We start from the raw sequence: 26747 nt of genomic DNA, 5'->3' as shown, positions 1-26747 counted from the left end.
CATGAAAAAAAAATAACAACTAGCACCAGTACTGGTATATGCATCTACACTGCCCCCAAAGCCCCCCTGAGACACGGCCCTTTCCCCCCCACCCTAGGCTCGTTGGTGGCATCTCAGGGGGCTTCAGCTGCTGGCCCCAACCCCAGCCCCGCTTCCATGAGCTGAAGTTGTCGGGCTCACAGAGTGATCGGGTCAGGCCTTGGGGGGAAATCTGCCAGGTGAAACCCCCAGCAGACCCCCCCCCATCTGGATCCAGGGGTGCCACCAGCCTGTCCCATGCAGGACTGGTGCTCCCATCACTGCAGCTCCAAACTTTGGTGCCTGATGCCCCCTCAAGCAGCACCGTGTGCGCAAATTTGAGTGCAAATTACTCCAAGGGTGATTTTAATTTTATTTTTAAGGCTGGTTTATTGACTCTTATGCTACAGCTATATTCCCGCTAAGTTAGGTTGCTCACATCAAAAGTCCTAAGTGCTTTTGTTAAAGATTTTCTTTTTTTTTTTTTTTTTTGGTTGCAATCTTCCATTTTTCAGCAAGTCTAAGACACACCACCAACACTACAGCTTTTCCTTACTCCTACCTAGCAGCTACCATCACCCAAATCTCCTACAGCGAAGGGAAGGTGAAGAATCCAGTTCCCGAGAGCTTCAAGTCGAGTTTCAGCACAGTTTGGCTCCGCTCCCCCCATGTCTCAACTTTGCCTGGAGCTCCTCCACGGGCACTGGGAACAGCGGTGACGCTGAAACACAGGGAAGGTTTATTCTGGTCTAGACCCTTGGGCAACCACGGTGAGGATTTTGGGTGTAAAAAATATAAAAGTCACTTCTGGGAGCGACCCAAGTCCCCTCTGCTCCTCTCCTGCCGTGGCCGAATCCTGGATCCTGACCGAAATTGCCGCTGCAGGGAGCCTCCCCGGTGTGAAGCAGACATGCGGGACGCTGCGGTCTTGGTTTGCAGAGTGACGAACGCGAGCTTGTACTCAGCAAAAATACAAAACAACCCCCAAACTGCATTTCCCCTATCCCCTCTGAAAAGACATTCTAATGCTAAAAATATAGGTTTCTTTGAATATATAATATATAATAGATTATATAAAAACATCTACAGAGACAGATTTGCTGATTCGCATCTGACTTTACAGACCTTTTCTTTTTCCCTAGGCACAATTCAGGAGGGAGGTTGAACTTGGAGAATCCAACAGGGACCTCTATTTGCCTGCTAGCTAATTATCACCTTACACCTACAAACTACCCTGGACAGAAAGAAAGAGACAAACGGAGAGAAGAAGGGGTGAGGAAATTGCACGTAGTCTATCGAGTTCCTAAGCCGCCAGGAATCACCTCTCTCGGATCCGTTTAGCAGGTGCTCTCCGTTAGCCCAGGAGGAGTGTGTGCCGTGTCCATTTCCACGGAAAAAAGAAGTCATTCACATTTCTTTCTTTAAAAAGTAAAAAAATAAGTACTGCTATATCCCTTTCTTGAGCGAACTCATGGACCACAGGCTTCTGGTGTGTCCTTTAAAAGTATTTCAAGCGATTTCTGCCTTCTTGTGTCATTCCCCCCCCCCCCCGCTTCCCCTCCTTGCCACCCACCCCCCGCCGGCCTGGCTGCAAATAACCCTAAAAAGAAGCTACAGAAGTCGCAGTGGATGTCTCTGCCTCTCGAAAATCTTGTCCCCCTTGCAAGTTCCAGCAGCACAGGGGGAGCACCCTGCTAAGGTCTCTGTGGGCTTGGCTGAGTCCTCCAGGTGGCCGCTTATAAAAAGGATCCCACACTGCTCCAGTCGTTCACGTCTGCAGCCAAAGAGGTGTCGCTGAGCTCAAACAACTGCTCCACGCCGACCGAGCCGGAGAGGTAATCGTTCCTGCCTTCATCCCAGGGGTGCTGCAGGAAAGAAGTGGCCATGAAGGTCTCGTCAAAGTCCAGGTTGTTCTGGCTGGATTCGCTGAGGACCTGCTCGTGCCCGGTGGTGGTGCACCAATCCTGGGGACAGTCGATGTGGCGCCCCTGCACCGTCAAGTCCACGTCGCGCCGGATGGGGCTGATGGGAGGCGTGAGCTCCAGGTCCTCGAAAGTGGAGAAGTCTCCGTTCAAGTTGGTGTCGAAGATGGCCTCCCAGTCAAAATCGCCCTTCAGCGACCCCAGCTCGGTCTGCTCCTCCTGGGTGAGCAAGGCAGGGTTGGAGAGCCGAGACAACTTGGCCGTACGCTTGGGCAGGGGCTGCTTGCGCTTGCGGCTCGCCTTCCCATCCGCCGGGTTCCAGTTCTGGTCGCCGGTGACTTCTTCAAACTCCTTCAGCAGCTGCTGGGACTCCACGTTGACGTTGAGGACGTTGCCATTGGTCCAGGTGGAAGCCACGGGGCCGGTGCCGCAGCGGGTTTCTTGCTGGGCTCTGCTGGTGAAGGCCGGGTGGATCTGCACCGGGGGCATCCTCCGTTTCTTGAAGGCGCCGTTCATCAGCCGGTCGGCGTACTGGGGGTCAATCTTCCAAAAGCCGCCTTTCCCTGGCTCATCCTTCTCCCGAGGCACCTTGATGAAGCACTTGTTCAAGGAGAGGTTGTGCCGGATGGAGTTCTAGACCCAAAAGAGAAGAGAGAGAGGGGTTGAGCGCCTGCCTCCTGCCGCAGCACCTACCCGCTGGGGAGCCGGGTGGGAAGGCACGCTTTGGGGAGAAAAGAAGGCAGAAATGGCAACGTGAAAGCATCCCAGGCTACGTGCCCAGCAGAAACTCCCCTGCCCCAGGCCACCAGCGCAGTTTTCCTGCCTCTCATCCAGAAGCAGCTGGAGTTAAGGGTTCGAGCTAGGACTTGCCAACCAACGGGGAGCGTTTGGGGAGCTCTCCTTGGCTGTGCACCTGGGCCATGGGGCTTTGGATGATGCATGGCACTGGGAGAAACCAGCCAGACCTGCTGCAGGAGCTCAGGTCCTGCACAGCAGATAAGGAGGAAGCCTTCACACCGCCGTGGCCACAGCCACATTGCAAGAGGCGACGTGTGGCAGCACCGTGGGGCACAGCACCATCCTTCCACACATCCCCCAGTTCTCCCGAGCTGATTGCTAGCAGCTAGGGGGAAATATTTCTCCCCAAACCAGCCACCGTGCCTCCCTGCGGCCAGGCTGACACAAAGGAGCTGGGTGAAGCCAAAGGGGCCCTCGGCTATCCCACTGCAGCCCCGTGCACAGCCGGAGCTCGCCCGGGCTATCTGCCCCCAGAGGTGCCTCCTGGGCCAGGAAGCCTGGTGTGAAGTCGCCACATCTTCATCAGCCACGGCTCAGAGTAGCTGGAGGGAGAGAAAAAAAAAAAAAAAAAGACAAAAAAGAGGAGTTTCTGCTCCCGTCGAGCTGTTCTGAAGCCCTGAATGTGCCTAGAGTGATGTGAATAATCAGAAAGGAAACTCAGTTATTGGGTAAATAACACAGCGTCGGACTCCACAAAGCCAAGACTGTATTAAGAGATTGGATATGGTAGAGGGTTGGGTTCTCTTTTTTTTTTTTTTTAAATGTTGCCTGGATATCTTTATGCTTATTCATCCATAATCCGTAGTGCCGAGTAGGAAAAAACAAGGCTTGAATTCTCAGAGCTGTTGAAAAACACGCACACACACACAACAAAACCCTGCTCTGGGCTGAAGCTCCTCGGGTGCGTTGGCTCCTCTCCAAAGCACTCAGCTCCCACAGGAATAGATCCATCTCCCCCCGGAGTACGGGTGGCATGACCTTTCCAGGCTGTCTTCACATACGGGAATTGGGATAGTGGATGAGAACACAGCCTCAGAAAGAAAAAAGGAAGGAAAAAAAAAAAAAAGAAAGGGGGGAAAAAAAAAGGAAAGAAGAAGCAGGAACCGCAGACATCCCTGCGAACGTTGCAGGCTGCGGCGATTCCAAGTTTACAGTTTAATGAAATTTTACAAGGGTCAGAGCCTTGCAAGCTGAATTCTCTGCTGTCTCCCCTCCCCTCCCCAAATTTCATTCAGCCTGGGCTGCCCTCTGTTATTCCCCAGCCAGTTAACATATTTATCATTCCTCCCTGCAACAATCCCGTGAGCCCCCTGCATGTCTGCAGAGAGGGATTGAAAACCCTGCTTTTTTTTCTTTTTTTAATAAACACATTTAATTAAAAACACGGTGATTAGCCGGCCGTGAGTTCGCAGGAGAAAGCCAACATACTGGCACACCACTCCTCCCCCCAAAAGGCTCCCAGACCCACCAGTAAAGTGGTCGTCCCCGAGGGCTCCCGGTTGCTGGAACCCTGTGCCCCCCGTCCCTGGGGTCCCCCTGGGGACAGCATGGGGACAAGGGTCCCCGTGCACCCCGTGGCTGTGCCCCAACCCCTGCAATGCCATCAGGGACTTTTTGCTTTGCAACCCAGGGGGTCCAGATCCTAAGGGAGGATGCAGGTCCCACGTGGCCCCAAAGAAGGATGGGGCTCCCTTCTTTGGGATGGGTTTTTGGGATTCTGGAGAGCCTCCTGCCTGAGGAGAAGGTGGCTGGGGGGAGGTCTGCAGCGGTTTTGCCTCGTGCTGCCCAGCTCAGCACCCGCTGTCCCCTACCCCTGGGGACGGGTTTGTGCAAGCTGAGGGGCAGCAGCCTCCCCCCGAGGCCTCCCCAGCTCAGCACAGCGATGGGGCCTCCAACACCCGCGGCGGCGTTTCTCCCCTAAGCCTCCCCAGCGAGGGATTTGCCCAGCAAGCAGCACCTCCATCCCTCTCCTCGGGGACGCTTGATTCAGCGATTTCCCACGTGCCAAGCCCCAAGGGGAGCCACCAGGGCCCCCGAAAGGTGGAGCTGAGGGCAGACGCCTCGCACGCGCCTCCCCGATCCTAAAATGGCCCTGGGCTCTGCCCCGTAATGGCTCCTTCCCTCTGCCGCCCTCGTGGCTGCATCAGCCCTGCGTGCCCGAGCCCGAGGCTTCTTCTCTCCATCCTTCCTCCCTCTCAAAACATGGGGCTGGAATTTGGGGTGTCTCCATCCACGGGGACACCCGAGCTCAGCACAACCTCCCCAGGAGCAACCTCCACCTTACACCGAGGATTATCCCCAGCGCCTTCACCCCACACACCCAGCACCCCCCAAATGGGGTCTGCAGGACCCCCCTACAGGCACCCACCTGCCAGGTGGGGTCGGCGTGTCGGAAATAGCAGAAATTATCGGTAATCCACTTGTAGATGGCCGAGAGGGTGATTTTGCTCTTCTTGCTGGCCTCCATGGCCATACAGATGAGGGTGGCGTAGGAGTAGGGCGGCTTGACGTGGGGGTTGGTCTTATAGTCGATATCCTCAGCGGGGGGCTGCACGCCCCCAACCGGGGGGGCCGTCCGCGAGGTGGAGGACGAGGTGGGCTTACCGGGGGTGTGGGGCATCCCCATACAAGCCGGGTCGGCGGCCAGGGGCGAGCAGGGGGCGGCGAAACCGGGGAGGTGGTGATAATCGTGAGGGTCGGGGCCGCTGGGGCACGAGGACGATTTGCCCAAGTTGGCGTTGATGATGGAGAATTCCTGCAGCCACTGCAGGCTGGTCAGGCTGTCGTCCAGGTCGCTCGAGTCGCCCATGCCGCCGCCTTCCTGGCCTCGGATGTCGGCCACCCGCAGGCTCAGCCACCCCTCAGCCATGCCTGGGCGCCCCGACAGCTCCAGCATCCACGGGGAGCGGCCGAGGGAAGGGACGGGGCCGATCCTATAAAGGGAACGGGTTGGGTCAAGCCCCCCGAGGGTGATAGCCAGCCCCCAAGGGGGGGATGCGTGATGGCTCCCTCCCTGCTGGGGGTTAGGGGAGCCCTGAATTCTGGGGGAATTCCGTTAAAGGGCTGCACCCGGCCAGCTCTCAGACCCCGTGTACCGGTGCTGCCCACCAGGCCAGGGGAAAATGGGAAAATAAGGAAACAAACCCCCCAAAAAACAATAAAAAAATCCCCACGACCAAACACAACCCAGCTTTGTAGTCCCACAAAATGAGGATGCTTCCCCCCAAGGGACAGGGATGATTCTCCCCAAGGGCCCACCCGCCCTTTTTGTCCCCTTTTTGTCCCACTTTGCCCTAATGGGACCAAAACCTAAAACCTCAGCACCCTAAGTGCTGCTAAGCCCCCTTCAAGCTCCCTCCTGCTACCGACTTCCCTCGGCAGCTTGCTGTTCCCTCCACCTCACACCCCTAAAATCACCTGCAGGGAACACGAACCCACCCCAAAAACACCCTTAGGGCCAGCAGGGGGGGAAAAGGATGGGGTAATGGTTGTGGGGTCGGTGTCCAGCCCCCCAGCCCGGCTGTAGGGCCGCCAGAGAGCCCCCGAGCCCTGTGGGGACAGCACCCGTGGGGGTTGGAGCTGCGGGTTCCGAGTTCCACCATTCAAACGGAGCGGCTGTAACAGCTGGGGGGGGACCCAAAAACCCTGTCCCGCTCCCCAAAACCAGGATTATTCCCCCAAAAAGGGGCTCAGGGCAGGGAGAGCCCTTTGGGATGCCCCCTCCCCGCGTCCTGCGGCCTGGCCCTGCAAACTCCGGGAGGGGAAATCCCAAAGCCCTTCACTTCGGGGAGGGTGAGGGGGAATAATAACGGAAAATGAACGTCCCACCCCAAAATGAGCCGTCCCCAAAAGCCGCAGTTTTGGGATCCCCTCGGCGCTGCCACCCCACGGGCCCGTCCCGCACCCACCCCAAAATACCTCCTTACCCCGTCCCAGCGACGTCCCCCCGCTCCCAAACTTGACGAGAGCGCGCAGGAAACTTCTGGAATTTAAAGAAAAAAAATTAAAAAATCAAAAAAATTATAAAAAATACTTAAAAATATTTTAAAAATAGGAAAAAAATAGAAAAAAAAAAAAAGAGGTGCAAAAAAAAACCAACCAAGCACCCCCGGACCTAGGGGCAGCCGGAGAAGGGCGTGCGAGCGGTGGCGGGGGTTAATTTTGGTTTAATTTCGCCCGTTTTTGGGTAAATGACGCCCCGGGCGCTGCCCGCCGTGATTTGCCGGCGGCCGCGGGGCGGCCATTAAATAGCGGCTCCGGGAGGCTTCGCGCGTTGCCATGGCGACGCCACGCCCCGTAAACAGCTTCGCGCCCCGCCATTGGCTCCCGCGTTGCCATGGAGATGGAGGGAGGGGAGGGGGGGGAGCCCGCGGCCCTGAGGGGGAGGGGGCGGCCCTGAGGGGTTTGGGCTCAAATCCGAGGGTTTTGGGGTCTGGCGGGGAGCCCCCACACAAGGGGGGTGTGGGGCACGGTTTGGGGTCCGAATGGGGACTCGCACGGGCAAATGGGGACCCAAACAGACAAATGGGGCCTCAAACAGTCAAATAGGGTCCCAAACGGTCAAATCGGGTTCCCAAAAGCACCACAAGCACCCCAAAACCTCAACCCCGTGCCCCAGCCCTCTGCGGGGTCTGTGTGGGGCGACCCCAGCCCTTTCCTTCCCATCTGTGTCCCCAGAGAAAGTAAACCCAGCGCTTTCCTCCTCGCCCGTGCCCTAAGAACAAGCTTTAGGGGAACGGGGGGCTGCCAGATTCCCCCTTACAGAATGGGGTCTGCCCTTAATTAATTAACGTGATTAACACCCCACAGGTGCCCCTGACCCCCCACAGCACCCCAAAGGCTGTCCTTTAGCACAGGACTGGTTGGGGGAGGATTAAGCCCCATGCATTTCCCTGTCCCATAGGGGAGGGGGCTGCCCGCCTGGAAGGGTTCATTGCCATTTTTTTACAGCCCAATCCCAGAAAGAGCCCCAAATCCGGCTGGTTTCTACCCTTTTACAGCAGCTCTCTCCACAGCGGGACCTTCCCCTGCAAAAAAACCCTCCTAAGGCAGCAAGAGCGGGGGGCAGCCAGCCCTTAGCCCACTGTGGGGTTCCCTGAGCGGCCCCATGGGGACGCATTTTAGGGCTGGATTCTCCCATCCCGTCCCCTGGCGGGACCCCTCACCCTGCTCTCAGTGCCCCCATCTCCCCCTTCCCCTCCAGGGAGGGTCCCTCTGGCCGTGCCCTCGCCCACCCCAAAGCCACCAGCCCCATCTCTTCCCCTATGGGGTTTGTGTTTTGTGCCTTCTCCAGCCCAGCCAGGCTCACAGAGCTTGGAGGAGGTCAGGAAATTGGGGTCGGGGGGGTGCTGAGGACATTTGTAGGGACATTTGAAGCAGCTGGGCTGATTGCGGTGTGGTACCGGGGTGATGGAGAAGGGCTTGCCCCCACTGAGCCCCAAGCACCCCGATTGTGCTCGCCCCGCAGCCCCAAAGTGATTCGGGACGCCTTGTCGACGTAAGATTCCCTTTATTAAACATACTCCGAAAACCCGAAACATGCTCGAAGCAGAGCCGTAAGCAGCAGTCTGGTTTCCTTCCTTCAAGCCCTGATGGGTGCATGGCTGGAACGGGGGGGGCTGCCCTGTGAGGAAAGGGGGACACCCGGAGCATCTCCCTCATTTTCCCTATGCATCCGGGCAGCCAGGGGGCAGGAACACCCCTAAAGGGCTTTTTTTTTCCCTTCCAGAACCCACCTTTTTGCCCTAACGTAGCTCTGAAGTGCGGTTTCCTCCTGAAAGGAGAGGGGCAAAGCTCCCTGCGTTGTGGGGTGCTGGTCCCCGAGGGGGGGTTTTGATGGACCCTGGTGCTCCTCAGCGCGGAGCCAGCGGCCCCATGAGGTCTGGGGCTGCAGCCCTGCCCCACGGGTCCCTGAGTGCCCGTCCCCCTGAGCAAACCCCACTAACGCTGCCAGCCCAGTGCCGGAGGGATGGGGATGGAGGGGTGGGGATGGAGGGATGGGGGGCAGCCCCCCCAGCCTCGTCCAGCCCCTGCTACCAAGTGCGAGGGACACGCAGAGCAGGAGGGGGGGGGAAAGGGGTGACGATTTTTGGCACTTGTTCCAGAGAGAGGGCACAGCCCCGAGCCCCGAGCTCGCAGCGGGGCGGAAGACGGTGAGGGTAAACTGGGGGTGCCCCAGGGCGCTGGTGACAACGGGGACTGGGTCCCTGCCACCCCCCCTCCAGCCCTGGGGACAAGCCACCTCCTGGAGCTCGCATGCTGCCCGGGAGGAGAAAAGGGGGGTGCGGGGGGCCGGGGAGGGGCAGTGCCATCACCGCCAGTGCACCGGTGGGGACGTCCCATGGCACGGGGACGGGCCACCAAACCAGGGGGGGGCCAGCCCCCCACAGAGGTCACCGGCTCGTGCACTGAGGATGTCACTGCCGCCGCTTGTCCTCACCCCTTGGGCACCCTCCTGCCATCGTCCCCCTGCGGCCGTGCCCCAGGAGCCTCTTTTTAGGGTGACCCCATCCCCACATGTGGGGCAGGAGGGGGACCTGGACAGCAAGGTGGTGACGGGGGGGCTGCGAGGTGACACAGCTCTTGCCCCCCCCCCTCCTCTGCGCTCCCAGCTGTGGCCACCCCGTCCTTCCAGCGGGACAGGGAGGGAAATACGAGGTCATCGTCTTTTCTTTCCAAAATAATCGGTTCCGCTACAGCCCAGGGGTGGAGGTGGTGGTGCCCGGGTCCATCTGCGTGTGGTGGGGGGGTGCGTGCCCCCCCCCCGGGCTGAGCCCTGGCACGGGCAGTGCTCCCACGGCTGCCGCACGTTGGTGTTGGCTGCCTCCGGGCCTGGGGGAGAAAAACGGGGGGTTAGGGGCTGCGGGAGGGGGGTTTGGGGTCAAGCACACGGAGCTGTACCCGAACACCCCCAGGGGATCAGGGGCTCTCCGTGCTGGGGGTGTGTGTGGGGGGGCACGGTGCCACTTGGGGCTGCCCATTTGGGCAGCTGAGCTGGGAAACCCCAAATCTCTGCTCCAGTGCCAAAATATCACCACTGGCAGGGGGATCCCTTCCAGCACCACCAGGTCACCCCAAACTTGAGCTTTTTACCTGTTATTTGAGGGCTGTTGGGTGACACAAACTGCTCTGGCCTCAGCCCGCTGGGGCTGGGAGCTCAGCGGGGCTGGGAGCGGGGTCCCCGGTGCTGTGTGCGGGATGGGGCCGGGGCGCCGGGCTCTGCACCCTCCCCGAGAGGAGGGAGAAGTGCTCACAGCCCCCACCCCGCGTGCTGCACACCCAGGTCGCGTCCCCCCCATGGGAAATGGCTCGGGAGAGGGGGTTTTACCAACCCAAACCGAAGGGGGTCACCTCTGCCCCCACCATGCACGGGGAGGGGACCCAAAGCAGACCCCCTGCGGCCCTGTAGGCACACGGGGACCTCACCCAGGACCACGTGGGGGCCACCAGAAATTGGGGAGCCACCAGAAATTGGGGAGCGGGGGCCCTGCAGGGCTCCTACCTATTCCTCAATGTCTATGGGGCAGGAGTCCGGCACCGCGGCTGCGTGGCGGGGAGAGAGCAGAAGGCAGGTGGTGAGCCCCGGGGGTTATCCACGGTCCTCGCACGGTGCTGGCAGGGGCTGAGCCCCCAAAACATCCCGACGTGCTCCCCCCGGTGAGGTTCAGCCCCGTGCCCGGGGCAGCTCTGAGCCCTGGGGGCTGCACGGGGGCACCTCGGGGGCTGAGGGCGAGCGCTGAGTTTTTTTTTTTTTTTCAGAGGGAGCAAGGAAAAGCTCGCTGCGTGATGTATGGAAGGGGACAGCTGTCACTTCGAGGGGCTTCTCACAGCGAGCTCAGGCTGGAGAGGGAGGCGAGTGAAGTGTGCGGGTCCCAGAGGGGCTGGGGAATTAAACAGGACCCCCCCCACACACACACACACACCACATTTAGAGCTCGGCATTGCCTACGTCGCTGCAGTGCCACGGGGCCTTTACGCACAGCCAGGGTGTCCTGGAAAGGCTCCCGAGGCTCGGGGCAGGACGTGGGGACACGGCCACGTGCACACACACACACACACACACAGCTCCTTCCCTGGGGGAGGCAGGGCCGGGCTGGGCTCCCCCCATCCTGCAAACAGCCTCGAGGTGGAAGCCGCACGGCTCGCCCAGCTCACAGCCCGGATAATCCACACCACCAAATGCTCCTGGGGGATTTCAGCTCTTCTCGGGGCTGCCTCCGCAGGCTCCCCACCTTGCTGCTGGTATTTCCAGCACGTGCCAGCCCCCTTACAGCCCCTCGGAGAGGCAGTGGCCGGAGGCTGCTTGGCCCCCTGCAAGCCCCCGCACACCCCCAGGGCTCTGGGAACCCACCTGAGGACGCGGGTCTGGGGGTTTCCCTGAAGCCCTGTGCCCTAAATCCCCAGGATTGGGTTTTGTCAGCTCCTCCCCAACCATCCTCCCCCCGGATTGAAATCTGGGGAGCTTTCAGAGCACTGCTAGGGCTGCACAGACATCTCCACGCTGACAAAGCACATCCTGCGCCTTCCCTCGCTACAGAGGGAGCAAAAACCAGCCCGTGGGTCTAACCACGGCTAAACGTCCCCTCAGGAGGAACCAGGGGAGAAATATTTTAAAAAAACAAACTGTTTGAGGTGATGTTAAGCATTCAGGACACCAGCACGTGGCCCCAAAGTGGAGACCCTCGCTGTTTGTGCCTGCCTCGTGGCCGCGGTCACACCCGAACCTGTAAGAGCCGGGTGGGAAGCTCCAGCCCCAGCTCCCCGCTGCAAATTTCCACCTTTCCACCTCCTCCACCCCCCCGGCAGCGGTGCAGCCCCGTGGATGGCAGCCCAGCACCACCAAAAAGAACCTTAAATCGTGGCTGGGAGCTCCTCGCACCTCTCCGACCCTTCCAGCGCAGAGCCCCCGCGCCCCTCCAGCCGTGCTCTCCCCCTGCAGGCCAGGCACCCACAGCCCCCTCCCCAATTCTCCTGGTGGGGGTGGCAAGCAGCGCAGCCGCTGGGCACACGGATAAGTGCAGGGGGGGCAAAGGATGGAGGCCGCATCCTTCGCTGCCAGCCCCTTGCTGGTGCCGGGGGGGTCGGGGAGCTGGGGCAGGCTCCTGTTCCTCCGCCGCAGCCTCGCCGTGGTTCCCCAGAGCAGAAAACCACCGGGAACAGGGCAGCCGGGGGGGGCGAAGCTTGCCCAGAGGGGAAAGAGGGGGAGAAAGGAACCCGGAGGGGGGGGTCCGGGTGCTTTCAGCCCCCAGCCCAGCTCTCCAAGCGCCCACCGCAGCTTGTGCCAAAGGGGAAAGGCTGGAGGGGGGGGGAGTTGCTTTCAGCTCGTCCACAAATGTATTGACAAAGAGCTGAGCGAGAGCTCTGTGTGCACAGAGGGCTCCTTTTTGGCTTTTTTTGCCCCCGTTTTTGTCCCCCCCCGGGGCTGATGGTGAGGATGCAGGTCCCCTGCCCTCACCCCAACCCCCCCCCGTCACCAATACATTTGTCACCTCTCCGCAGCTCCGGGCAGGGAGGGGGGCACAAGCAGGGGCTGGGAAAACCGTGTTGGCACGGAGTGAACATGAACTTCCAGGTGGATGGAGGGGCCTCGGGACGGGAGGAAGAGGAGGACAAAAAAAAAAAGGATGGAGAGAGAGGGGGGAGGAAACAGAAGAAAGGCAGAAGGAGGGGGGAGAAAGGGTGGGAAGAGATGGAGGAGAGGGAGGAGAATTTGGGGCAGCGGGACCCCAAGATCCTCGTCTGGAGGAAGAGGAGGGGGACGCAGGCAGCCCCCGCCTGGTGTCTGACCCTACAGGGCCAAGGCTGCAGCATCTCTGGCTCCCGTCCTGACCCAAAATATCACCAAATACACCAGGGGCTACCAAATACACCAGGAGGACTCCTGGATATAGGGCCGGGGGGGGTTGGGGGGCACGTGCCCGGTGCTCATCCCCACGGCAGGACGTGGTGTGGGGCTGGGGATGGAGAGGGATGAGGATGGGGCGGGTGAGAAGGGGAAAAGGGGGGGACCTGAAGGGGCAGGGGCGATGCGGGGAGGAGTGGCAGCACCCCCCCCCAGCCCCGAGTTCATGTTCAGCAGGCGGCCACTCACCAGGTAAGCGGGCCTCAGAGCACAGCTTATTGTCCAGCGCTTTCACCCGTGCGATGCCCACGTCATTGTTATTGGCACACCTCAGACCGAGGAACGCGCCCGTCCTCCGGCCTGGAAGGGAGTTAAAGCAGTTAGCCGGGGGGGCGTGCAGCCTCGGGAGGGGGGGTTCGGGGGGGTTTTCCTCTCCCCACCCCCTTTAAAAATAAAATAAAAAAAAAAATCTTGCTTGCAAACCAGGAAAAGAGCGGAGAGGGCCGCGAGCGGACAATAACGCCTGGGCTGGGCGCAAGGTGGGGGGGGCACGGTCCGAGCTGCTCCTTTCCCTTGTGCCGGGGGGGTCCGCGGGGGCACCTCCCTCGGGCACCAGCAGCGCGGGTGGGGGGATGCCGGGAGGAGGCAGCGACGGGCACGTGGGGCGGCAGAAGCCGTAGCCAAGCTTTGCACGGGGGTGGAGGGTTTGTTTGGTGTTGTGTATGTTTTTTTTTGGGGGGGAGTGAGAGGGGTGACCCCCCCGCACACGCACCACCTCGTTTCACGGGGTTTGAGCCAGCAGGACCTGAGCTCCCCATGAAGGAAAGGTGCTCCTGGCCTCGGGGGGGACAGGGGATGCCAGGAACGGCCCCCGCTCGCTTCTCACCACGAGCAGGAGGCTCCCCACGGGGCTGGCAGCACCCTGTGCTCTTTTTGGCGACAAAAACCCGGTTCTGGGGAACGGCCCCGAGCCTGGCTCCTGCTCTCCAGCTGGGCTGACCGTCCGGGTGGGACAGAGGGGGAGAGGCTCGGGGCTTTTTTATTATTTAGAGACTTGAGAGCACGGGAGGGGACGCACCGCGGGCCTCCCTGTCCCTAAAGAAACCCAAGCCGCCTGGCAGCTGGCGGCACGGGGGTGGCAGCCCCTTTCCTCGGCTAGCTGAGTGCCTGGCAGGAGGCAGGGGGAGCGCTCAGTGTGCACATGGTGGCTTGAGAAAGCACACCAGGGACAGGGGAAAAAGAAAGAGAAAGAGGAAAACAGCCCAAGGGGAACAGCCTCACACCCCCTCCCCACGGAAACCAACATGGGGAGAGCGCAGGGAGAGGTTTGCGGAGATGTAAAGAGACCTTTTTGGCAGAGGGGGGAGGAAACAATGAAAAAAAAACACCGTGGAGCCTCTTTCCCACTCATCCCCGTGGAAATGGCTCCGGCTGCGTCCCGTGGCGGGGCAGCAGGACGCGGCCAGCAGCAGAGCATCACCCCGGGGAGCCCTCTGGGGACCCCCCCGTGCAGCACCCTGCCTCCTGCTCCCCAGCAGGGACTCAGACCCCGAGCACCGCTCATCACCTGCTGCGTGCCCCGGTGTCCCCACAGCCACCTGGCTGTCCCCATCTCCCCGGTGTCCAACCCATGACGGATTCATCCCCAGCCCCGGTGCCGCCGAGACCCCCGGCGCTTTCCCCGGGGGCAGCCAGGGGACAGCAGGGCATCAGCCACCCCCGGTGACACCGAACCAAAAGGGGGGGGACACAGGACAGCAGCGATCCGGGCCTTTTACCATCATCCAGCGTGGGCGACGCGTCCTCGTCCTCCAGCACGGCGTTGCCCTGCGGCACAGAGAGGCAGCGCTGAGCCCTGCACGTGCCCACGGCACTTTTGGGCAACGTCCCCCGGCCCCGGGGTTTTGGGGAGGATGAGCCCAGATGTGGCACCTCCAAATGCTGCGGGGAACGGCCCTGCTGCCCCACGTGGCCCCGGGGAAGAGCCCTCAGCACAATGGGGATGCGCAGCCCAAAACTGGGCACAACCGGGGTCCCCCATGGCGCTGGGGGCGCCGCCTGCCCCGTGCCACACGGTACCTCGGCGTCGTGCTCCTCGGCTGAGATGCTGACGAAGTTTATATCCAGGGACTCCACAGGCGTCGACTGCAAAAAAAAAAAAAAAAAGGGGGAAAAAAATGATTAAAAACCCCCACCAAAGCGTGGCGGTGATGGGTTTGGAGGGGTCCCCTCCCATCCCGTCCCGGGGAGCTGCCGGCCCCCCCCTACCTCTCCGTCAGAGGCGGTGGCGGCGGCGGGCGAGGGCAGCGTGTCCCCTTCCTCCTCCGTGCCGGGGGCCACGTAGGAGCCGGACATGGAGGAGACGGTGTCGGTGCTGAGCTGCGAGTGCTGGCTCTGCGAGGACGCCATGGACATGACGGACTGGGCCAGGCTGCTGCTGACGGGCTCTGCGGGGAGCACGGCGGCGGGTAATTAGCGGCAGGGCTAACGAGGAGGAGCTGGGAATTGCAATGGGGGGGGTCTCCGGTGGCCGCACCTTCTGGAGAGGAGATGGTGGAGGAGAGCGGGGTGCCGGTGCACGAGGACTGGTCGATGGCACCCGATGAGGACAGGGTGAGGTTCTCGCTCTCTGGGGTGACGCCGCACTCCTGGGAGAAGGGAAGGGGGGGCTGGAGGGAAAAATCCTCGTGGGGAGGGCGGGATGGGGGCGTTTGGGGCAGGGCTGGGGCCTCTTGCCCCTTGGAGCAGCAGATCCCCTGGGTCTTCATCCACAGCACACCCAGGAGGGGAAGTCCCCATCCACAAGTCCCCATCCAGACCCTGTATTCCCTGAGAGGCTGCTTGAGACCCCCAAAACCCCATGTCCCCCCCCCCCCAGAACATCCTCACCGGCTCACCGCAGCCACGGCAAGCCCTCACCTCCTCCAGCCGGGCAGGAGATTTCCTCCTGGTGCCCCTCAGCTCCGACTCGGTGCACGACTTCTCCTCCTCCTCCTCGGGCAGCATGGAGGAGTTCTGCGAGCCCGACCTGCAGGGATTTAGGGGAGGGGGGGGGGGTTCAGGAACCAGCGACCCCCACCCCGGGGACCCCCACCCGGTGCCATTTTGGGGGTGGGCACTCACTTGGAGACGCTTTTCTTCAGCTTGAGCCCCGGCGGGGCGCAGTCCGACAGGCGCTCGAGGGGCGAGAGGGCGCGCAGGGGGGGCAGGCGCCCCTCGCTGCCATAGGGGGGCAGCGGCCCCGTGCCGGGGGGGGCCGCGTCCCCCAGCGCCCGCAGCCGCACCGCGCCCGGCGAGGGCGTCAGCGGCCCGTTGAGGGCCTCCAGCAGCGACACCACCTCGTAGCCAGGGGGGATGTTCTCCGAGGACTGGGGAGGGGGAGATGGGGTGAGGACCCCCCCCCCCGTGCTCCTTCCTTGCCCCCCTTTCCACGCCTTTTTGCCGGGACAAACCCTCCACACCCACGAAAGCCCCAAATTTGTGCACCGAAGAGGATGCACCGTGGGCAATGCTTCCTCCCAATTTTTTCCCTTCCCTCCCCAATTTCCAGCTTGCCTTTTTGTGATATTTTTTTTTTTTTTTAAAACCCCACAAGGGGTGTCCGTCCCCAGCCCTTCCCCACCCACCCCAACGAGGCTCCCAAAACACCCCCCCCAAACGCTGACCGAGTGCTCCTCGGAGTCGGAGGTCTGCGAGGCGATGATGGGGTTGAAGCTGGTGGGCGAGAGGGGCCCCAGCTTCTTCCTCATGGCTCGGATTTGCAGCAAGGCTCGGAAAGCTGGGGGCAAAAAAAAAAAAGGCAAGGAGGAAGGGCGGGCTGGAAACCGTGCCTGGCGCACCCCAATAAAACCCCAAACCCCGTTTTTTTAGGAGGGTCCTGCAGCACCCAGCCTCGCACATCGCCGAGGCTCTCCCCGGGGCTGAAGGACCCCAAAAGGGGGGGGATTTGGGATCTGCCGCCCCCCCCCCCTTACGCAGCCTGCAGATGGGGCAGTTGTTGGCCTGGTAGCGCAGGGTGTCGGCGCACGTGTTGCAGAGGCAGAGGTGGCGGCAGGGCAGGATGAGGGTGTCGCGGACGTCGGACAGGCAGACGACGCACTCGGCGCTGTTATCGCTCACCTCGTCCTCCGCCACCTGCCCGGAGGAGACACCGCGGCCGCTCGGCCCCATATCCCCGGCACGAGCCCCACCGCCCTCCCAGGACACCACAAAAGGTGGGGACACGGGGACAAAGCCTCCGAGGGGACAAAGCCTTCAGCTTCCAGCCTCCGGCAGCTCCTCTGTCCCCCCACCCCTCTTCCACCCACCCTGGGCGACCCCTGTCCCATGGGAACGACGCGAGCAGGGACTTTGGGGAGCAGAGGGGGACGGGGACGGGTCCAGGGAGGTTCTGGGTGCACCCATCAGGCGCCTACCTTGGAGTCCTGCGTGTTGTACTTGTTCTCGATGCCGTAGATCTCCTGCAGCAGGTAGCTCACCCCGTCCACCTGTAAGGGTGCCAGGAGGATGGGGAGGTGGCCCCCTGGGGTCCCCGCTGCCCCCTGGGGTCCCCGCTGCCCCCTGGGGACGCGGCGCACTCACCACTTGCTTCTGCTTGAGGGGCTTCACGCAGAAGGTGCCGTCGGCGTGCTGGGGAGGGGAAAACAACGGGGTGAACACCGGGGATGAGCCCTCGAGCTTTGGGACCACCCCAAAACAGCCCCAGCGCCTTCCCAAGCTCCCTCCAGCACCCAGCGGGTGCCGGGAGGGGACGGGAGGGGACGGGGGGGCCCCAGCCCCGCTCTCACCTTCTCGAAGGTGGCCAGCAGCACATGGCTGTGCCCGGCGTGCTCTGCAAGAAAACACCGAGCAGGAGGCTCAGGGACCGAGGACGAGTCCCCCAGGAGGAGCAGGGGGCTCTGCCCTGCCCTGTACAGCCGGGAAAATAAATGGGGGCCCCTCTCACCATCGCCTTCATCCACCACCGCGTGCACCACCATGGGGAACACCTCCCGGTCCAGGTCGAAGCCCAGCTGCCCCCCGGAGGAAAGGCTCGGTCAGGAGGAGTGAGGTTTTGGTCTCCCATCCGCCGAGCCGCAGCCCCCAAACCCCCTGGGTTTGCTCACCCCAAAGGGGATGAGCTCCCGTGGGTGCTCGCGGCCAGCTATGGGGGCGTTTTGGGGCCGGTCCCCGAACGGTTTCGGATCCCTCAAGGGTCCGGCAACCGTCGGGCGCTGCTCACCTCCTCCTCGGTCCACTCGGAGGGGTCGACGGTGTGGGAGGGCACGCAGAACTGCTGGCACACGCCCCGCTTGTAGTGCACCGTCTCCGACTGCAGGCTGCTGTCCCTGGGGACGTAGCTGTCCCTCGGGCAGAGGGCAGGGTCAGTAGGGGGGCAGGAGGAGCCGGCGCTCTGCTTCCCTTAGGGGATGGGACTCGGGGCTGGGGCCAAAAGTCCTAAAAGGGGGCTAAAATAACTCCGTGGGGGGACACAACGCCGTGCCGGGCTCCTCACCTCGCCACCCCGTTGTGAAACTCCTCGCTCGCCTGGTAGTAGATGGTGATGGCCACGCGGGCGTCCGTGTCGAAGGTGAACTCCACGTTGTAGTGCACCTTGGCTTTGCTCACTTCTTCCCCCGGGGTCTTCACCTCCTCCGAGCACCTGGGGGGCACCCCGTGGGGCTCAGGGACCCCACAGAGACGGCTCCCCCGGCTGTTGGGGTGCCACGGGGTGGCCACCAAGGTCACCACCCCCTCTGCGTCCCCAAAAGGCTCCCAGGGCCTCACCCCCTCCAGCAGGGGAAGCTGAGGCACGCCAGGAGCGCGCAGCCTGCCCGAGATCCGGGCAGCTTCCAGCCCTAATCCCAACCCGCCCCCCTGCTCAGCCCCAATCCCCGGCCTCCCTCCGATAAAGCCTTTTTGGGGGAAGAAAAAGCAAAACCGCTTCAAAGGCAGTGCTGAGCTCCGCTTAATCCCCTCGCCCCGAGAGGCGCGGGCTGGCGCGGGAAGCTCGCCCGTGCCGGGACTTGGGGAGGGGGCACCCGCTCGGGGCCAGCTCTGTCCCCCCCCGCAGACACCGGGGCCGGGAGCACCCCCCCTCGAGGGGAGCACCCCCCCGACTCACTTGACGAGGCGCAGGGTGTCCTTGCGGATGTTGATCAGGCTCCTGAGGGTCTTGACGGGTTCCTGGGGAGGCGGAGCGGCGTAAGGGAACTAGGGCGAGAGAGACAGCGGTGAGACCCCTGTCCCTCCTCAATGGCAGAGCCCCCCAAAACCCCGGGGGGAGCCCCCAGAAGCCCCCCCAGGCCGGGGCAGTGCCGTGGGGACACCCAAATCCCCTCCCAGGCTGGGCAAACCCGTGCCAAATGGAACCTTCCCCCACAAAGCCACCTCCCCAAAAGCCCCACGCACACCGGGACCCCACACCGGCCTCGTCAGCGCTCCCCCTCCCTGGGGGCGATCAGTTCTGCCTTTAAGGACCCTACCCCGGGGACTTCTTTCTTTAAGGCCCCCACCACAACAGGGCAGAGCCAGCCCCCAGCACCCCCCCGGGCACCCTCCCCAACCCCAAAACAAACTCCGCATCCACCTCGGGTAGCAGGCAGCGTGCCAATGGGGACACCACCCCGCTGGGGACGGCTTATGGGGTCTGGCACGCGGAGAGGGGGCATCTCAAGGACAAAGGGGAAGCGGGGTCGAGGTGCCCGAGCCCCCCCCGTGGATCCCACGGCGCCGCGGGCGGCCGCTGCTGTATTTTTAGCCTGCTGCTGCAGCACGGAGCTGAGGGAGGGGGAGCACGGAGCCCGCTTGGTGCCCGGCACCAAAGGAACGGCCACAAATCCCCCGCTTTTGTCCCCAAATGGATGGGGTTGGGGCTGGGGGGTCCCCATCAGCCCCTGTACAGTGGGGGGAGCCGATGGTGGTGCCGGCGTCGCTGCGAGGGAGAGCAGAGCGGTGCCACCCTCCAAGGTGACCTTGTCCCTCCCCTGTCACCTGCAGCCACCATGGGGGCTGCAGGGCTCGTAGAGGAGAGGGGACACCACGGCAGACCGAGGGTATGGGAAGGGACCCAGGGGGGCTTCTCCCCCCAATTTCTGCCCCTCTTTTGGGTGTCCCTGAGGTGTGCTGAGCCCCCCCAGGGGACGGTCACCTTCCCCCAGCCAGGGGGAACCCAGGCTGGAGCCGCTCAGCCCGCAGGTGGTGGTGGCACCCTCTGAGGATTCAGTGGCACCTGGAAATTGTCACCTTTTCCTCAAAAAGGGGTTGCTGAGTCATTAAGCCGCGCTAACGAGCTCTGCCAGGAGCCTCGGGCACCCACAGCCTGCCTGGTGCGGCTGGGAGGGAGCAGGAACCCGAAAGCTGAGCACAACCCACAGCCACCGGCCGACCCATCCTCATTGCTCTAATTAACGAAGCAATCCAATCTACCCCCTCGTTTGCACCTCGCCGTGCCCTCAGCACCCCAAGGGCCCCAAAAGCCCCCCATGGGTGCAGGACCCCTCTGCGCGCAACGACCCCGGTGCGGCAGCCAGCAGCGTGCCATGGGGCACGGCTCCCCCCACAGCCCCTGGGGGGCCCTTTTGGTCTCCCCCCCATAAATTTGGGGTCGAGGCAGGCAGCAGCCGTTGGGCTGGGTGGAATGGGGAAGCTCCGGGGGTAAATTTCTTGCTGCAGGAACCGTTCAGTTGTCACCGTTGGGCTCTCTCTCTCGCGCCCAGCTGCGGGCCCTTTTCTGGCGACTTTTTAAAAAAACGTTAATGAAATTGTGCAAGCCAGATTTGCGCAATCACAAAGGGGCCGCTTGGAGGACTTCCTTCCATCCCCTTGACTTAAATCAAGCCAAAAAACAACAGCAAAATATCCTCGCTCTGACCGCCATCCCTTTGGGAACGCCGTGTGCACGCCTGCAGCGATGTTTGGTCCCGGCCAGCTCCTGCCGAAGCCAAAAAACCCCCAAAATATCCCCGGGGCTTTGTCCACGAGCAGCCCCGGGCTGGTTTCTGTGGCTCTGAGGAGCTCCGAGCCCCTTCCCCACCCGCTGCAGAAGCGCCCTGCGCCGAGGGCACCGGGGAGGAGCGGGCAGGGTCCCGCGGGCAGGATGCGGCCACCCCCGGCCAAACCTCTGCGCCTGCCCAGCCCCAGCACCTGCAGCTGGGATTTGCCAGCTCGCCCCGAGCCGCTCGGCTCAGAGAGGATTTAGGGCAGCATTTCCCAGGCATTAACCCCCCAGCTCTTTGGGGACACCCGAAGGAACCCAACATAAATCTCCCTGCGTAAAGCACTGGCGGCCTCTGACATTTCCAGCCCTGCTGCGTCTCTGTAACAGCAGCCCGGAGCACAAAACAGCCACGGAGCATCAGAAAAGGGCTGGGGGCAGCACCAGAGATGCTTAAATGGGGCCTGGACACAGCATCAGGCCAGAACCAACGCAGGTCCTCCGGCCCCAGTCCTCACATCCCCGCTATGACCCCAAATCTCTGAAGCTCAGCCTCTCAGCGCCCCCGGTAATTAAGCCCGAGCGATGCAATTCGGCTTGCAGCGCCGCGTTAATTCCTTCTGCTGCTTCCAAGCTGGTCGTCTGCCTCCCCTGCTGCTCCCGGCGGGCTGCTGCCAGGATTTGTGCCCCCAGAAACGCACGGGGGCAGCTGGGAGGCTTTCACTGGCATCAAGGGGATTTCTCAGGGGAGGGGAGGTGGATCCTGGCCTCTGGTTTCTGGGCAAGCCGACGGGATGGAGAGGAACGTTCGAAAGCTGAGCTGTCCGGAGCGGGCACGCTCGTTTTGATCCACCAGAAAAGCTTCGGTGCCTTTTCATTCCTCACCTTGAGGCTTTTTACTGCCTGAGCCCTCCCAGAAATGAAATCCCACTGCCAGGGTGGTCCTGGTGCCACTTCCTTGCTTTCTAAATGCAGCAGGAACAAAACCCCAGCCCCAGGAGCGGGCACACAGGGAGCGTCCCTGGGGAACTGAGGCAGCCGGGCATCCCCAGCTGGCACACACACAAGAAGCAAACTGGCCCCAAACCCCTTTGTTGGGTAAAAATACGATTCATAAAAATAACACCAGGTTTGGAGAAGCCAGAAACGAGCAGAACAGCTCCTGCAGCCCAGAAGGGGACATGGTGGCGAGTGGCCAACCTCTATAGCAGACAGCAGAGAATCCACTCAGCCCACCCCGGAGCGCTCGGCTGGTGGACACCAAATCCCCCCCCCGGTGCCTACCAGCACGGGGCGGTTCCCCAAGAAGTTGAGGTCGCTGTTCTCGCCGAAGAGGTAACCCTCGGGGTGCGTGGAGTCGAACTTCTCGCCGCCCATGATGAAGTGGTTGGCGAAATAACTCCCTGGGGAGGAAGGACAGATGGACAGACTGAGCGGGGCGGGCACCACGGGGAGCTGCTGCCCGCGGGTGGCTCGGGGGGGCTTCATCCCCAGGGTGGCTTCGTCCCCAGGGTGGCTTCGTCCCCAAGGCCACCTCGCCCAAAGCCTTTCGGTTTTGGGCACGTGAAGGTGCAGGGGTGAAGGAGCGACCCTTTTAGGCAGCCCTTCTCCCACCCGTTTTGCCCCGCTGCCCCCTTTCCGCTCCAGCCACCTCCACGCAGGGGAGCCCCGGGGAGCAGGGAAGCGGCAGCCTCGTGGCCCCACAGCTCGTTGTGGGTAAAGGAGCTGCTGCCTGCTCTGATTTATGGCCCGGAGCAGCCACGCAGGCAGAGCCGAGATGGAAATGGGCTGGTGCAGGGGCACGGCCCCGGCGCAGCACCCCGCAGGCGTCTGCTCAGTCCAGCGGGATTTAATCCGAGCAGATTCACCCCAAGCTTTAGCCACGACCCCTGAAAAAAAAAACCCACAGCCCCTGGTTGCTTCCATGGGGCCGCACAGCCACGCAAACGCCCCCAGCTCCTCCAGGGAAATCCTCCAGGAGGAAAACATTTGGGGTCTGCAGCTCAGAGTGGCCGGGCTTTGGGCACCGAAGTCAGAGGCTGCGGCTGGCTCCCAGCTGATGCAGCTCCTGCTCAGGCCTTCACACCCCACGGAAAACCCCAAAACCGAGCCCAAAGCCTGGCGAGGCGCAGGGAGAACAGCCCCAGGCTCAACCCAAGGCCGAGAGCTTTCCAGGGGAAAAGCTGAAAATCCGAGCCCAGGCTCTGTGCGGTGACCCCAGCCACGGCTCGCTGGCACAGAGCATCACCCAGCCTCCCTGCGGGGGTCTCCGAGCACCCTTGGGTGCTGCAGGTCCCCGTGGCACGGCCCAGGACCCTCAGCTCCCCCCCCTCTGTGTGTCCTGGCGGGGACAAAACCCCAGGGCTGGGGGCTCCTGGCCACGCTCGGCTGCGCTTTCGCCCTCCCGCGGGACTCGCCGTGCAGAGCTGCATCAATTTTACATGGGCTGAGCGCTGCAGCCGGCAGCAAAGGAGGTTAAAGAGGCAGGAGATGAGAAAAAATAAATTAAAAAAAAGATGATTTTGGCTTCGGCAGGACGCTGCCAGCCCCGCCAGGTGACCGCGGGCACGGCTGGGCCCCACCGAGGGGCAGAGAGGGAAGCAGGGGTGCTCTCATTATGGGCTAATTGTAATTCCTCACCCGAGAGCTGCCCCCGGGGGGGGGAGGAGAGCCTGACAAGGACGGTCACAGCACCCAGGGACAGCCGCTTTAGTGAAAGCTTCACCTCCAGAGCCCAGAGAGAGCAGGAGGGAAAGGCTGCAAGCCGCAGGGACGGAGCGGCTGCTTCAGAGGACGAACCAAACCCGGCTGCTTCACGTTCCCAGCGAACCAAACCCACAGGGCCACCAGCACCTTGCTGCAGGACGTCCCCAGGCACCCCCCGCTGCCATCAGCCCCTTTTCTCCACGAGCACCTCCCTGCACAGCGCCTGGGGAGCTCCCCCAAGGACCTGCAGGGACCCCATGGGTGCAAACCTTGGTGCCCCAGCCCTGAGCCAGCCCTGGAGCTGCTGCATCAGCCCTCTCGGGGTGTCCCTGGGACTTGGGGTGTCCCCACGTGGCCACCCGTCTTTGCTCCTGGCCCCGAACTTGTGTGGCCCCAGCCTCAGCCAGGGACTGGGGCTGAAATAAGGATCCTGCCCCCACGCAGGGACCCACAGCCCCTGGGGTGGAGACCCCCGGGACGAGAAGAGGAGCTGCTCGATGGGGACAAGAAGTGGCCGCTGTGGCCACCCGGAGCGAGCCACGGCCCCGTGCCCCAGGGGGGCACCTCCAGGCTCGATGGGGGCGAGGCGCTGCCGCTGCGCAGGATCCGGCCCCACTGCCTCCTCCTCTTCCTCCCGCTCAGCCACCAAAGGCAAATCCCCCTGGGATTAGGGGCAGAGCGGCCGTAATCTCTTGGGGCCACCAGCCCGGGCTCTGGTGCAGCTGGCCGCGTCCCTCCCTGCCACCCGGGCACCTCCCCGTGGAGAGGAGCCCCGTGGAGAAGACCCCAAAATCCGGGGGTCAGCCCCAGCCTGACCTCTGCCAGCTGAGATGCCCCCAGGAGCCCCCAGCTGGGCACAGTCCCTACCCCAGGGCAGGGGCAGCGCTCCCCCGACCCCCAAGACACCCCCCTAAAAACGCACCCAGCCCAGGAATAATAAAGCCCAGCAATAAAACGCACCCAGCCCCGTAATAAAATAAAATCCAAACAAGCCAAGCACGGCTTTTCGGGACGAGGAGAAGGTTTGGGCAGGCTGCAATTCTTCCTGAGGATGTCTTTATTCCTAACGAGCGAGTAATTTGCCCCGGCGCTAACGACCCAAGCACTTACCTTATCCTATTAACCCCCAAAATAGTCACCTATTAATATCAGCTGGCGCCGCAAGGATGCTGTGGCAATCCCCGGGCACACACAGGCACCAGCCACAGATTTTTATTTTTTATTTTTATATTTTTTGCTGTTTTGATGCCAGGACCCCCCAGGACCCAGCCCCGTGACCTCTTGGCGTGTGACCCCCCCCCAGGATATCCCCACGACCCCCCCCCGCAGCCAGCGGCTCAGCCCAGCCCCGTGGCAGGGAGGGGAGGGCCCCGATTTTTCCAAGGTCACGCACAAGGTTTGAGGCAGGGCCGGATTCGGAAGGGGGGAGACATCGGGGACGGGGACAGGAGCTTGGGGGGTGACAGCAGAGGCTGGGGGGCTGCTGGGGGGGCAGAGCGCAGGGGAAGGAGGGGTCCCCTGCGATCCCTCCCACCCCAGGCATCCTCCCGGGAATTTAAAGCCGGCTTTGCCCGAGCAGCTGGCAGCGAGCGCCGGCGTTCAGCCCCCCGGTGCAAATAAAAATGGGATTAAAGTACCAAAAATGGGATTAAAGTACCAAAAACTCGGCCAAGTTTCGCAGCTGGTAAAGGGACCCCTGGAGATGGGGCACCCCCGGGGGTCACCCCGGCCCCAGCCTGTCCCCACACGGCCCCGGGGCGCCCAGCCCCACACCCCAAGTTTTGGGGTCCCCCCCCGAGGGGTGCGGGTGGGCGTTGGGGTGCGCGGGAGCATCCCCGACCCCATTGAGCCCCCAAAGCGGGCGGGGGCTTTTTGGGGTCACCTTCCCTTAGCGGAGCAAGGCGGTGCCTCGTGTCCCCAACCCCTCCCGGCACCGAAATGCGGGTGCCCCCCCCCCCTTTCCCCATCCACTCACCAGATTTCGGGGGGTACCTATAGACGGAATTAGCGGGGACGTCCACCTCCTCCACCCCTGCGTTCTGCCGGCTGGTCAGCGCCCCCATGGCCGGGCTGGGGTGGGGGGGCTCAAGGGGGGGGTCTCAGAGGGCCACCCTCCCGCCCGGTACCGGCACCGGGGCTGGCAGCGGCGGCTCCCCCCTCCCGCAGCATCCTCCGCGCTGCGCCGCGCCCGGCACCGCCTCCGCGCTAGCGCCGGGGCTGCGCCAATGCGGGGCCGGCCCGGGTCGCCCCGCCCGCTTGGCACGGCTCGGATCGGCACGGATCGGCACGGCACGGCACCGGGCTGCAGGGCACCGCTCTGCTTGGCACGGCTCGGCGTGGCGCGACATGGCACGGCGCGGCGCGACATGGCACGATATGGCACGATATGGCACGGCTCGGCACAGGGGTGCCGCAGGGCAAGGCGCTGCCTCCTGTGCCCCCCCCCCCCCGGCAGTCCCTGCTGGTGCCCCCTGCCCCCAGCAGCCCCCGCCTGCCGCCCCCAGTGTCTCCCAGCTGCTCCCAGTGCCACGCACTGGTTCCACTTGGTGCCACCTGCCTGCCCCAGTAACCCACCCAGTGCCCCCCACCCCAGTCCCCACCCCCGGTGCCACCCCCCTGGGTGACCCCAGCAGCCCCCCCACCCCCGGGACCCCCCAGCGCAGGGACAGGACCACCCTGTCCCCCCCCCAGCACCCCCGTGGGGTGTCCCCTGGCAGGATCCAAGCCCCCCCCGTGCACCCAGACGCCACCAGGCGCAGGGGCACGGAGCTGGAGCCACCATCGGGGGATCCCCGAGCACCCCAGCAGCTTTCCTGCACCCTTGGGTGCCCAGCGCCGAGCTGCCGGGGGGGGCACTGGGTGCCCTGGGGGGGCTTCCCTTCGGGAGGATGGACGCACACAGGGAAACGCAGGCGGCGGCTGAATCCTGTGGGTTTATCCAAGCGTTGCCTGATTTTGATTCGAGCTGATAAGGCGCACGCTATAAAACCCCCCCCCGGGGCTGTGCAGCGCCCCGACGGCCTCAGCGCCTTGGTGCTGAGCGGGGGCTCTCCGCCGTGTGCCCCCCCCGTACAGGCACGCACACGTCCCCCCCTCCTTCCTCGCCCACGTTTGCTCTCCTTTTTTCCGGCACAAAGCCCCGGCACGGTGGGCACGGGGGGGCTGCGGCAGGGTGGGTGCAGCGTGGTGCTGGTGCTAAAATCCTCGCACCAGGAATTGTGGCCCCAAATCTCGAGCAGGGAACATTTGCGAAAGAGAAGCCGAGGCTGGATCCGGCCTCTCCCAAACCCTGGGAAAAAAATGGGTCAGGTCCTGGCTCGGGTTGCCCAAAACGAAGCAGCCCCCAAACCTCGGCAGCTCCAAACCTCGGCAGCCCCAAACCTTGGCACCAGCCCAGACCCCTGGGGAGGCTTTGGGGCCGCATCCAGCCCCGTCACATCCCAGCAGCAGCACCCGCAGGGCTCTGCTGCAGACAATATCTCCAAGTTAGCCCTGCGTGGAGCCAGGAGGCAGCGTTACGGGCAGGGCTGCTGCGTGCACGCACGGC

General features: G+C 62.9%; 2 protein-coding genes across 7 annotated transcripts; both read right to left on the bottom strand.

Moving 5' to 3' along the window:
* Positions 1–487: 487 nt before the first annotated feature.
* FOXJ1 (forkhead box J1) lies at positions 488–6994 on the bottom strand. Of its 5 annotated transcripts, none has more exons than XM_072025797.1 (4): positions 6838–6994; positions 6657–6720; positions 5107–5671; positions 488–2573 (listed from the first exon to the last, which is right to left on the bottom strand). In XM_072025797.1, the coding sequence occupies exons 3-4, from the start codon at positions 5632–5634 to the stop codon at positions 1755–1757; spliced, it is 1347 nt and encodes a 448-aa protein (XP_071881898.1). In that variant the 5' UTR covers positions 5635–5671; positions 6657–6720; positions 6838–6994; the 3' UTR covers positions 488–1754. The 5 variants fall into 5 exon arrangements, with proteins under 5 accessions (XP_071881898.1, XP_071881897.1, XP_038021427.1 ...); XM_072025796.1 differs by having other exon boundaries at positions 5107–5673; positions 6662–6720; XM_038165499.2 differs by having other exon boundaries at positions 6665–6720.
* A 1233-nt stretch (positions 6995–8227) lies between these two features.
* Positions 8228–25415, bottom strand: RNF157 (ring finger protein 157). Of its 2 annotated transcripts, XM_072025790.1 has the most exons (20): positions 25176–25278; positions 21779–21897; positions 18683–18771; positions 18074–18220; positions 17801–17918; positions 17525–17591; positions 17367–17410; positions 17161–17208; positions 16995–17066; positions 16554–16713; positions 16245–16357; positions 15703–15947; positions 15499–15607; positions 15116–15227; positions 14848–15026; positions 14659–14724; positions 14358–14406; positions 12829–12939; positions 10240–10280; positions 9428–9569 (listed from the first exon to the last, which is right to left on the bottom strand). In XM_072025790.1, the coding sequence occupies exons 1-19, from the start codon at positions 25261–25263 to the stop codon at positions 10240–10242; spliced, it is 1977 nt and encodes a 658-aa protein (XP_071881891.1). In that variant the 5' UTR covers positions 25264–25278; the 3' UTR covers positions 9428–9569. The 2 variants fall into 2 exon arrangements, with proteins under 2 accessions (XP_071881892.1, XP_071881891.1); XM_072025791.1 differs by lacking the exon at positions 10240–10280 and having other exon boundaries at positions 8228–9569; positions 25176–25415.
* Positions 25416–26747: the final 1332 nt, after the last annotated feature.

This window comes from Anas platyrhynchos, chromosome 19, assembly GCF_047663525.1.
Source record: "Anas platyrhynchos isolate ZD024472 breed Pekin duck chromosome 19, IASCAAS_PekinDuck_T2T, whole genome shotgun sequence".
Classification (NCBI taxonomy): Eukaryota; Metazoa; Chordata; class Aves; order Anseriformes; family Anatidae; genus Anas; species Anas platyrhynchos.
This window is presented reverse-complemented; position numbering and strand designations above follow the sequence as displayed.